This window comes from Cyphomyrmex costatus, unplaced genomic scaffold, assembly GCF_001594065.2.
Source record: "Cyphomyrmex costatus isolate MS0001 unplaced genomic scaffold, Ccosl1.0 scaffold76, whole genome shotgun sequence".
Classification (NCBI taxonomy): domain Eukaryota; kingdom Metazoa; phylum Arthropoda; class Insecta; order Hymenoptera; family Formicidae; genus Cyphomyrmex; species Cyphomyrmex costatus.
The window spans coordinates 1,387,931-1,399,779 of NW_017280333.1; the positions used below are offsets into that span (position 1 = coordinate 1,387,931).

The following is an 11,849-nucleotide window of genomic DNA, read 5'->3' on the forward strand; positions in this document are numbered from 1 at the left end:
CCTCCACCTCCACCTCCTCCTCCTCCTCCTCCTCCTCCTTCTCCTTCTTCTCTTCTGTCTCTACTCGCGCAATATCGCGTGGCGCAAACTTGTTCAAAAAAATTCACGAGTCACAATTGACAACCCAATATATATCGAGTTAACATAATTTTTCTGCTTGTAAAAATCATAGAAACAAAAAGTCCAAATTAACTGCCTAAAGGTAATAAATAAACAGCAAAAATAATGTATATATATGTATAACAAGACCGCGAAAATCATTTACACAATGTCTCTACGATAAATAACACGTTAAGAATATCGATTCGATGGGAAAGCGTACGACAAAAATGAAACAATCGGTATGAAAAATGTAACAACGAGCAATCGATGAAACCAAACGTACAATTAACACAGTGATATGTCCACTCGGATTCAAATAGCAAGAATCCGGATCGGTCGAGCATCTGGCTCTATATAAAGCGCATGGTATAGTTTTCTTATATTCTTTCAAGAATAACTATGTTGCACACACTGCGCCATTTCAGCGTTAAAATATCACGACAGAGCGTAACTGGGTGAGTGATTTAAGGTGCTTTAATTTCGATACGACAACGTCTAGTTCGAGATAACGAAATGACTGCCGAAATAACTTCTCTCTTTTTTTTTTTTCAGTTCATATGAACACTTCAACTATTGAAAACAAATTAGTCGCAATTACGTGGGAGGGCTGTTTCGAATTCCGCGAACTCGTACGCGACCTACGTCTCGACGTTGGCGGAACGGCGAATGCAACGTCGGTCGTCGCGACGACACTGAGACGCCGGTCGTCGAGACGCGGACGGTACCGCGCGCTCGGCGGCCAGGTACGGTATCCTAAACAGTTATTAATAGCCCCTGTCCTAGCTTACTAGATTTGCCCTCGAAATGATGCGACGCGATGCAACGTGACATCGAGCAATTCTGTATTTCCTTCGCTAATCATCCCTTATTTTCCCTTTTATTTTGAAATATTTTATCAAGCAATGAGATTTGCTTGATTCGTTAAATTTCAGATAACCCTATATTTCAGTATATATAATATATTTACTCCGAATAGAATGTTATGTTCAAGATCAGTGAGGAAGTATCAAATCATATTGAATTGATAGCCCAGCTGCTGCTAAATATTCATAGAAAGTTCGATTCGTATTCCCAGGATGCCGAATATTCCAAAATAATAAAAAGAATCAAAATGTGCAAATGTCAATGAAACGTTCCCCAAATATTGTATAAATACTCCTTGTATATATCACGAAACGCATTCGCAAGCAAGCAGTACATATTTCCGCCGAATATTTAGCGTCAGCTAGGAATATACGTATATGTTATGTATACATACAAATGTACGCGCGCGCGCACATGCTTAAATTAATCATGATACACAGAGATTATAGTCGGAGATAAATCGACAATAATTACGTGTGTACGCTGAGAGAAATGTTTCGTTAAAAATGGACATACTAGAAAATTCTGATTGATACAATCAGAATCTTTTGGTTTGTTCATTTTCAGTCAAATATTTTTCGCAATATCATAAGATATATTACAGGATACAAGTAATCGGTCAGATAAATAAGAAGAAGGAACACCAAAGCACACGCGTTTAAAGCATACTCGCATGATCGCTTTACGATGTTTTTCTCCGATGTAAGAAATTATAGATATATTACCTAAAAGCTACCAGTGCTAACTAACAACAATATAGCGCTATTGTTATTTAAAAACTATCGATTAGTGAAGTAAGCGCAGGAAACTTTGGCGCACATGCACAAAATAACAAAATCGAATTCTTTTTACCGGCAAACGTAAATAAAATATTTTTGAAAATCTTAAGCACCTGTCCGACGGAAGGAGCTTGTAGATAAGTCGAAATATCCGGTTCCACCATGCAGCTTCTCAGAGTGTCCGGGATGAACATGAGTAATCTGAACGTTGTCTGAACTCTTCAGGCTGGAATGGATTCAACTTTGCCGCTGATGTTTGACTTCGCGTTTTAACGCCCAAATTCAAAGATGGTTATCATGAGGAGGAAAAGAAGCTTACAATTAATTTGGACAACGAGCATAAAATCTAAATTCCTCTGCTTTCCAAAATCCGTTATCGTCCGAATGACAGGGATCGTGCTCTTCTCAATCTATAATTGTACGATTGCTGTCGCGAGTTGTCAAAGATGAGGCACGTGGATGGAAGAAACTTTCTTCTCTCGCGAGATTTCGAGGAAGTTCCGGATGATACAGTGGTGGTGGTGGTGGTGGTGGAGATGGTGGTAATGCAGTCGTACTGAATTCTCAAGCTCCGCAAGAATCCGCTGTCTTTGACGATTCGGTCACTATCTCCCGCGCTCTCGAGAAACGTTTCCGCAGGACTGTCGTTCTCGTCGCAGACGTGTTTGCTGTTGGCGATGATATTACGGATGCTGTTGACACTGCTAAACTGTCGTTTGCCGGGTGGTGACGAGACGCCGCACCCAAGTACACGCATCCTACCTAACCGCAGCAGCCACAAATTGCAAACTTTTCAATTTTGGGTTTAGCTTCTCTCTCCCTCTCTCCCTCCCCCTCTCATGCGCGCGCGCGCGCTACACACACACACACACAACGCGCGCGCGCCCTTCTCTCTCTCTCTCTCTCATACACACACACAAACACACACACACACACATACATCTTACCAACTTTCACCCCTTCTTTTTTCGATGCCTTTCTTCTTTCTGAAAATACCTTGTAAGGATAATCTTTAAGTTACTCTCTTTCTGGATCTTTTTATATATCGCTTGCGCTCTCTCTCTATCTCTCTTCTTGATTTTTGGTTATTTTCTCTTCTCTCTCTTTCTCTCTCTCTTTATTTCACTTTATCTTTATTAATGAGTTGCACTTCTCTCTTTCTCTTTTCACTCCTTTTTCTTGACTACGTAATTTTAATATTGTCTCTACGATCAAGTTGACGAACACAATGACAATATAACGAAAATAATGATGGAAAGTTCTTAATGCTTCGAATCGTTTCAGCTCCCCTACGTCCAAAGACGCCGAGTTTCAGACTACGTCGACCCGATACCGTGAACACTGCGTCGGCATTGGAATCGGCGTCGGCGTCGGCGTCGGCGTCAGCATCAGCGTCGGCGTCGGCGTCGCTGCGTCGGCGTTGGCGACGTCGGCGGTGCCGGTGGCGTCGGCGTAAAAAGCCAACAGCATCGCGCTCGATGTCAGAGTACAGTCCGCCACGAGATATAGAAAGATAATTCGAAAGAGGGAGAAGTAAAGAAATATTAATCAAACGAAATAAAAATGAATAAAGGATTTATAAAAATAAGTGTATAGAAACGTAGAGAAAATCAATTTTAAAGTTTACTTTTAAGTTAGAAACATGAATGTATGTATTAAACAGAAATATTTAACTTCAATGCAAAAAATATATTCTTGAAAAAAATAAAAAAAAAGAACAAAAAGTGAAAAATGTTAACAACTAATGCTCAATTTCTTCACCTCTAGATAACCTTTATCTAGAAGATATCTCCCAGAATACAATGGAATATCTTCTGGATAAAGTTATCCGTAACTTATCTAGAAGTGAAGAAATTGGGCATAAATAAACAAGAAGCATTCTGACATATTGATTTTATATATATTTTATCAACGGTCTCATATATTATTTTATAAATATCGTAAAATATTATCTATAATAATAATATATTTATCAACATTTAGAAAATGTTTAAATATTTTTTCAAATACTTTATAAATGCAGCATAAAACGTTGGAAAAGTAATGAAATGATGAAACGTGAATTGTTTATTATTAGTATTGTATTTCTAATTATTGTTCTAATTATTGTTTTTACTGAGGTTTAAATATCATCTAACATGAAATATAATAGAAGAAAGGCCACAAAGCTTGGATCACGAACTTACGGAAGCTGCACTGCATTGAATAAGAAATGGGAATTTTCTCAGGTCACAATTAGAATTTGCATCAATAGATAGCAAGAAATTATACAAGGGCGTGAAGCGAGAATACAAGATTTTAAAATGTAAAACATAACTAAGCGCTTATCTAATACGCACCTGCGCGCGCGCACGCACACGCACGCACACACACACACACACACACACACACACACACACACACACACACACACACACACACACACACACACACACACACACACAATATTTGACCAACAATCTCCGTTTGGTGTGAATCGGATAATGGTAATGTTAGCGGTAACTAATGTATTACGATAATTTTGATGAGTGTGAAACATATTTTAAAAAATATATATTTTGGATATCGTTGTAATAACATTATAACAATGATATTTCGTCTATTGAGAAAATATAATGAAAATAGAAAATAAAAATTAAGGAAAATTATTTCTCGATTATGTTATGCGTATACATATTACTCAATTAATTAAATGTATAGAACAAGAATTAAAAAAAATACATATAGGTAATTTCAATATGTATTGTATCTCTTTGCAACAAAAATCACACAAAACTTTATTTTTTTAATTTATAAGAAAAAATACATACTTTAAGATAATTATCACATTTGCGAAAAAATTTATTGTACTCTATATAGTGCATCAAATCATGCAATTTTTATTCAGCCGTAATATGTCCTTACGTCAAAAAAGATAATGAGCGAAAGTAAAAATGAATTTAAAATTTAATTAAAAGCATCTTAAAGTACAATACAAACTTCATACTTGAAAATGGAAACAAAAGCTTTTAAATGCGACTATCTTTCAAGTAGTTATGCTTACTTGAAGTTATGCAAAATTTGGTATAAATTTATAAATTACAATAATTTTGATGAGTGTGAAACATATTTTAAAAAATATATATTATTGGATATCGTTGTAATAACATTATAACAATGATATTTCGTCTATTGAGACAATATAATGAAAATAGAAAATAAAAATTAAGGAAAATTATTTCTCGATTATGTTATGCGTATACATATTACTCAATTGGCTAAATGTATAGAACAAGAATAAAAAGCAATATTGTGCAACAACATTTTATAAGTGCAGGAACAGTACCTCTCATATATATTATACTATATTAAAGCTCATAATAAAGTTCTTGAAAATCTTGCATTTAAAAAAATTTTAATCAAACTTTGATTAGCTTAATCGACAATTAACTCTTATTAAACAATATCTATAGTACATATTTTATTTTTTAAAAAACATAGATAAAGTTATTAATTTTTTTGTCGGACATTTATTGCATAAAAAGATTAGAGATCAGAGAATTATATATACACACACAATTATAAACTTTTTTACTAAACGTTTTGTAAAAAATACTGATCAGGAGACCTCGCTTCAATGATCTTGACTTTACATACATTGTCAAGGTCATGATCTTCAAAAAATTTTAGCCGAAATTCACTCGTAATTCGTTAAACAATTATAAACAAAAAAAGTTTAAGAAATAACGTCTCGTTTTTATTATACACATAAAAAAAAAATATTAAAAACTATTCTATATCCCCTTTCCTCAGACTGGGTCCACAACCTCTCAAAGCGAGGTTCTTAAAACCCAGCCTCATGTTTTGTGTTGCAAAGTATATGCATGTAAACAGTATACACTGACCTCCAGGGAGCAACACCCTCAAATGAAAATGATTCAACTTACATTTCAATATGAGTTGACCCTCGCTTTATGTACGCTCTACATAAAGCTAAACGAAGGCTAGACCATACTTCTTGACCATACTAAAATATGAGTTGAATTAGGTTTTTTGGGGAAGGAGCATGCATACACTGGTGCGCCATCACTGCTTTAGAGAGGGGGGGGGGGCGACATATACTGCTTCTATACACATAACTAAACTACTCCACATTCCCCCCCCCCCCTTCCTTAGCATAAAGAAGTTTGATTTTTCACAAGAAGTCAAATCTCTTCCTTTCTAGGTGCACACGATTTTCCATACAAAACGAGGCTTAAAAAGAATAATTAAATCCAAATTATATTTTGGTGTTGATGAGTAGACTTGACTTTGAGTGGAATTATAAGTTATACGATCCTACATACAGGGAGGGATGTGAAGTGGACTTTGCTTCGTGTGAAAAGTCGTACTCCTCCTTGACAGGGGAGAAAGTGAGGTGAACCTCGCTTCGCTTAGAAAGCCGAACGCCCCTAATCAAGGGAAGATGTAAAGTGGAAATTGACACCTTACATTAAAAAATTTCGTTTTCTTATAAAAAGATTAATATTTTTTTAACAAATGATGAACGACGACTAAAATTTGTTAAAGTCATGACAATATATATGTCAAAATCAAGATATTGAAGTTAAATCTCCTGATTGATATTTTTACCAACAATTTTAAGTCGATTATAAAAATTAATTTTGTAAACAGACATGGCGGATGTCCGTTCGTTTCGTGCCATTTGTAGCCATCAAGTTGATAATCTTTGATTGATATTCAAAGTATGAAATGTGCTCCGCATAAATAAAAAACACAATTCTAATGGGCATATGAAATAAACATTACACTGCTCCTTTTTTAAAGAAATTTGAAGTTTAAGGTATTAGTACTTACTGCCAGATGTTGCTGCTACAAATTCAGCATCGGATATACTCGTACGTTCAGTATCCATAATTCATCGTTAACAAAAATTTGAAGTTTTTTCATTTTGTGTTAATTGTGGTTCTTTATACAACACTAGCTTTACTAACTTCTTTAATTAATGACTCCCGCCTCCAGTTAATGAATAGGTGGACGATATGGCAATCGGGCAATAGCTTTACTAACAAAAGGAACAATTTTTCCCGCCTAAAATGGCAAATATAACTGATAACCGTTGTCCATAGACATCACACCAGATAAAATGCCTCACCTCGGGAGCTGACTGCTGAGATAATCCATGCGCAGATGCACTTTCTTGCGCTGCGCGCTTTATAGGCATCTTGCCGTTCTCATATACGCATGAGCCGTGCATAGGGCCGGTATTCATATACTGGATTCACATTGCATCCGATATGTATGTGTCGTACGACGATTTTCCAACCAGAAAAATCGTATCATCGATGCCAAGCAAAATCCTGTTTTTTTATTGGTTGCAGAATCATCGTACGACGAAAATCGGATGCAGTGTGTGAAGGTACTTTTTCATGCGCAGCACGCTGCAGCAGCAATTCGTTACTATTGGTTAAGAATTTTATGTAAGCTAGATGACGTACTTCCGGCGCAAATACATTTTGCCGCAGTTCGTTGAAGTTGAACCGAACGAACAGCAAGCAGCAAGCGGCAAAATCGAGAAAGCGTACAACATGTCCGTCGTTTCATTATAAAAATATTATTTATTGCAATAAATATTAGGAAAATAAACGAAAAATGGCTTCGGATAAGGTACGGATACATGTTTGTAAATTAGATCATTTTATACTTTACCACAAATTTGAAAAAGTAAAGTGTAAAGTATAAAATGATCTAATTTACAAATATTCGTACCTTATCCGAAGCCATTCTTCGTTAATTTTCCTAATATTTATTGCAATAAATAATATTGCCTCGATTTTGCCGCTTGCTGCTTGCTGTTCGTTCGGTTCAACTTCAACGAACTGCGGCAAAATGTATTTTGCGCCGGAAGTGCGTCATCTAGCTTACTTAAAATTCTTAACCAATAGTAACGAATTGCTGCTGCAGCGTGCTGCGCATGAAAAAGCACCTTGAATCCTACAATAGTCGGTTCTTATTTTAAGATCGTCTGCCCAATGGAAGAACAGGTATTAGGTATGAAAATATTAACCTATCAGATACCAGTTACACCGAAATACACGATTCTGATAGGTTAATATTTTAATATGTTTCTCCATTGTGCGCAGACCCAAATAAATTTATTGATCCTAGGAATTTTCGAGAAATGCCAAATTACCAACACTTGTCCGCCATTTTTGATAGATTTTGTCCGGTAACCTATGTTTTGCATACACGTATTATTAAATGTATTAGATTGTGTACTAGATGAATTAGATAAACTGTTAAATGACAACTAATGTGTGGAAGAAATGTATATCTTAAATTATGATTTCGATGGGGATTAAAAATGTACTTGCATTATCCGCTTCAATTTGTACTGTTCTACAATTTCTAGCAGGCGTGTAAGTAAATACAAATAACGTTGATAGCTTACTAAACAATGAGTTTTTATTTATTTAAACAATTTATTAGCAAAATTTGTTTTTTTATTTAAGAATGCATTTAACTTTGTATTATTTATCAACCTATGATTAAATGTTTTATATTTCTATGTTTCGAATTACGAATTATCCATACATATCTTTTATTTCGTATAATTATTTTATTTACTTAATTAAATAACATTTATTTTTTATTTAATATAATTGACATAGTCACATATTTCGTTGGACTTAATCCATAATGATTTCCTGATTCTTTTCTACATATGCTGAATTGTTTGTGTCTCGGATCAATTTTCAAATATATATAAATATTAAATAATAATCATTAACAATAAAAGGGCAAAGTAATAGTCAAATTAAAATTAAAAATAATATGAAAATTGTCTTACTGTCAACATCTAGAAATGGGTCTCTCATCGCATTATTCTAATTATATATTATTTATAATTGTATTTTTATACAATTTTACAAGGTAATTGATTATTATTTAATTTAATTGTTACTAAATTAACATAATGGATATGTAGTTACTTGTAATATATTGTAATTTCACATTTCATTGTAATTGGTTGCCTTGAGAATTGATTTCTTTACTGATTAATTGACTCTTACATTATATTCTTTTCTTTATATTTTTTATTATTTGTATTCGTTACTGACACTGTTTTATTTTTTTTTTTACTATTTTATTTAGAAATGTGGAGCCTGTACATTTTTTAATGATTGCTTTTTGTCGGACTCTTTCCAATTTGCGCCGAGATTATTAAGTCTTCAATAGCGAGTGAGATTAAATACCCACAGTACAAGATTTATATACTTATTTTTCGTATTTTATAATAATTTTACACATGTATTCGTTTTTAATATCATATTTTGTACATCGTTAACGATATCTTGAGATTTTTTAACATTGATAATGACCTAATTAAAGTCGAAACGTTTGTTTTTAAATTTTATTAAACTTTATATTTATTTTTAACTAATGACATATTATATTTACTAAGACCTTTATATTTTAACGAATATTGGCTCGTAGCCCTGTTTGTTTTAATTATTTTTTAAATTTATTGAGCCTTGTTATTAACATATTTTAATATGAAAATGTTTATATTAAGAGTCCTTTAATGTTTCAATTTATTTATTATTAAATAATTTTTACATGTATGGAATTCTGATCTTAATATCTTTAGAAAGTGTTTGTAAAATTTATAATATTATATCTAAATATTACAACTAATAGCAAAATCAACAAAATGAAAAAAATTAACGTACTTTTTTATATAAAAATTCAAAACAAGTGTAATTTAAGAAAAAAATGTGTTTTATACTTTAAAGTTTCATTCCAAATTACAAAAGAAAGATATATATTGCTGCAGTCTAAAAAACATTATGTTATTCAGAAACTTAAAGATTTTTTTTTTAGTATATGTATGGGTATAAACTGATGTATCCTGTATGATAAAAAAACTTAACAGTAACATCACAATAGGTTCACAAGTAAATTATGACATCATTTATGAGATTATTAAAAGATCACAGTAACATCATATTATTATCTCTATTTGTGATATAGTAGTATTATAGTAAGGTCACAATTTTTACCACAAGTTTATAATTACATCATAGCAATGTCATTTGTAACAAAGCAGACATTTGCATATTACCACGCTTTTGTGATATTTTTTATTGTAGAAGACATATTAATAAGTATATGTATATTGTATTTATATTTTAAATAATGTATTATTGATATCACATCACAAAAACTTACTACTAATGAGAAGAAACTTTTTTTAATATCATTTATAAAATGTTTAATATATAATAACAATATTTATAACATTTAAGTATAATAACGATAGTTTATTTTCGCACAAAATTATTATTAAAATTTTTTAATAGCTAATAAATATACGATATGTGAATAATAATCAGTTAAAAATAAAAAAAAGAATAAAAATTTCTCAACTACAGAAAAACTTGGGTCATTTGTGATCAATGTGAACTTTCAAGTTGTTCTTGTCAAAGATTGAATATGAAATGAAGTTAGCAGCACATCTGTCTTCCAAATACTAAATTTTTTAAATGAAAAATATAGAGATCATTATTTTTATTCAGATGCTCTTAAAAAACATGCAGGACACAAATGATCTAATTAGATGTATTAAGAATATATTTTTATCAAATCTTGCAAGATATTTCATTACCATGTAATAATTGAATTGTTAGATTTAAATGTCAGACAAATTAAATAAATGTAATAAATTTTATTACAGATTAGTGTGTAAAAAATATATTAGAAATGGTACAACTGGAGATAGCTCGGGATTGGCCTTTGTGACATGTTTTATGTCGTATGTATCATATAACTAAGCAATATTTACCAATTTACCAATAATATAAATATAGTTTAAGAATATATTTTTATCATTTCAGTTGTAGTTTGTGGCTAAGATATGGAATACTTACTGGAGATTTGTTTATTGTATCTGTAAATATATTTGGTACAATATTACAAATATGTTACATATTGATTTATATCTTATACAATGTGAAAAAATTAGCTACTATTAAGCAGTTTATAGTAGCGGTCTGTTTGATTTTGCTTGTATATTTATACAGTATTTATCAACAAGACAAAGTTTTGGCTGCGGAGCACATAGGATTTCTTAGTTGCAGCTTAACTATATTATTCTTTGCATCACCATTAATATCACTTGTAAGTATGAAATAATATTTTTTTATTTGTAGTCATAAAATTCTATTAAGTAAAATTATTACACATAGATCTCATCAAATAAAATCACTGATGGGAAATATGTATATTTTTTAAATATTATGCTAAGTTAAATATATCCTAAGGTGGAGAATTAATAAGACTGTTTTTGTACTAGCTACGGACTTACATCAGACAATTTTTTTGTATTATTTTTAGAAATATTAAAAGTAATCATTACATATGAGAAAATAATCCATAAAATTCTAATTAATTATTAGTAATATATATCTAGTATCATAGTGACATAATTAAACTAATAATTAATTAGGTATTTATGGATTATGGAAATTTTTTTCTCATGTAATGATTATTTCTTATATTTCTAGTGACCATACAATACAAAAAAATTATCTAATTAAAATTTAATATGGAGCAAAAAAAACGATTTTATTGACCCTCTTTCATTATAATATAACTGTATATGTATTGGTAATAAATGGCTACAAATTTGTTATAGGCACATGTGATTAGAGTGAAAAGCACAGACAGTTTACCATTTCCAGTCATAATGTCCTCTATGGTAGTATCTTGCCAATGGTTTGCATATGGATGTCTGATCAGTGACCTATTTATACAAATACCAAATTTTATGGGTTGTATTTTGTCAGCTTTTCAACTTTCTTTGTTTTTTATTTATCCAAGTAAACGAACAGATCAAGCCTATTTTATATGAGAACATTAATTGTATCTTTTGTTCTGTGGATTTATTTAATTAATAAAATTTATTAAAACATTGTATGTAAGAAGTATTATTAGGTGTACAAATAAGTTTTAAAGTGTTTTTAATAAAATTTTATAGGAAATAAACTAATATCCTATCGTCGGGCTGTGTGATTCCACAGCCACACAATTGTGAATTGGTGAAGTCAATGGTCGCGTTCAGCG

At 31.7% G+C, this 11,849-nt stretch overlaps 2 protein-coding genes across 4 annotated transcripts in view; one reads left to right on the forward strand and one right to left on the reverse strand.

Moving 5' to 3' along the window:
- The window catches only part of NfI (Nuclear factor I), a 62,739-nt gene extending 59,899 nt beyond the window's left edge, over positions 1–2,840 (reverse strand). For all 3 annotated transcript variants that reach the window (XM_018549053.1, XM_018549050.1, XM_018549049.1), the window contains exons 1-2: positions 2,693–2,840; positions 1,859–2,507 (exon numbers count right to left, since the gene is read on the reverse strand). In XM_018549053.1, the coding sequence (XP_018404555.1) occupies positions 1,859–1,939 (81 nt within the window). In that variant the 5' untranslated portion in view covers positions 1,940–2,507; positions 2,693–2,840. The remainder of the gene's footprint in view (positions 1–1,858; positions 2,508–2,692) is intronic.
- A 5,116-nt stretch (positions 2,841–7,956) lies between these two features.
- On the forward strand, positions 7,957–11,637 carry slv (sugar transporter SWEET1). The gene is made up of 4 exons (XM_018549022.1): positions 7,957–8,143; positions 10,462–10,539; positions 10,622–10,904; positions 11,422–11,637. Exons 1-4 carry the CDS (start codon positions 8,067–8,069, stop codon positions 11,635–11,637), a joined length of 654 nt encoding a protein of 217 aa, XP_018404524.1. The 5' UTR covers positions 7,957–8,066.
- Positions 11,638–11,849: the final 212 nt, after the last annotated feature.

Coding starts and splice junctions, on each gene's coding strand:
- slv (XM_018549022.1), top strand. CDS start 8,067: ATGATTTCGATGGGGATTAAAAATGTACTTGCATTATCCGCTTCAATT. Junction 10,540..10,621: donor TTTGTGACATGTTTTATGTC/GTATGTATCATA, acceptor TTATCATTTCAG/TTGTAGTTTGTGGCTAAGAT. Junction 10,905..11,421: donor CATCACCATTAATATCACTT/GTAAGTATGAAA, acceptor AATTTGTTATAG/GCACATGTGATTAGAGTGAA.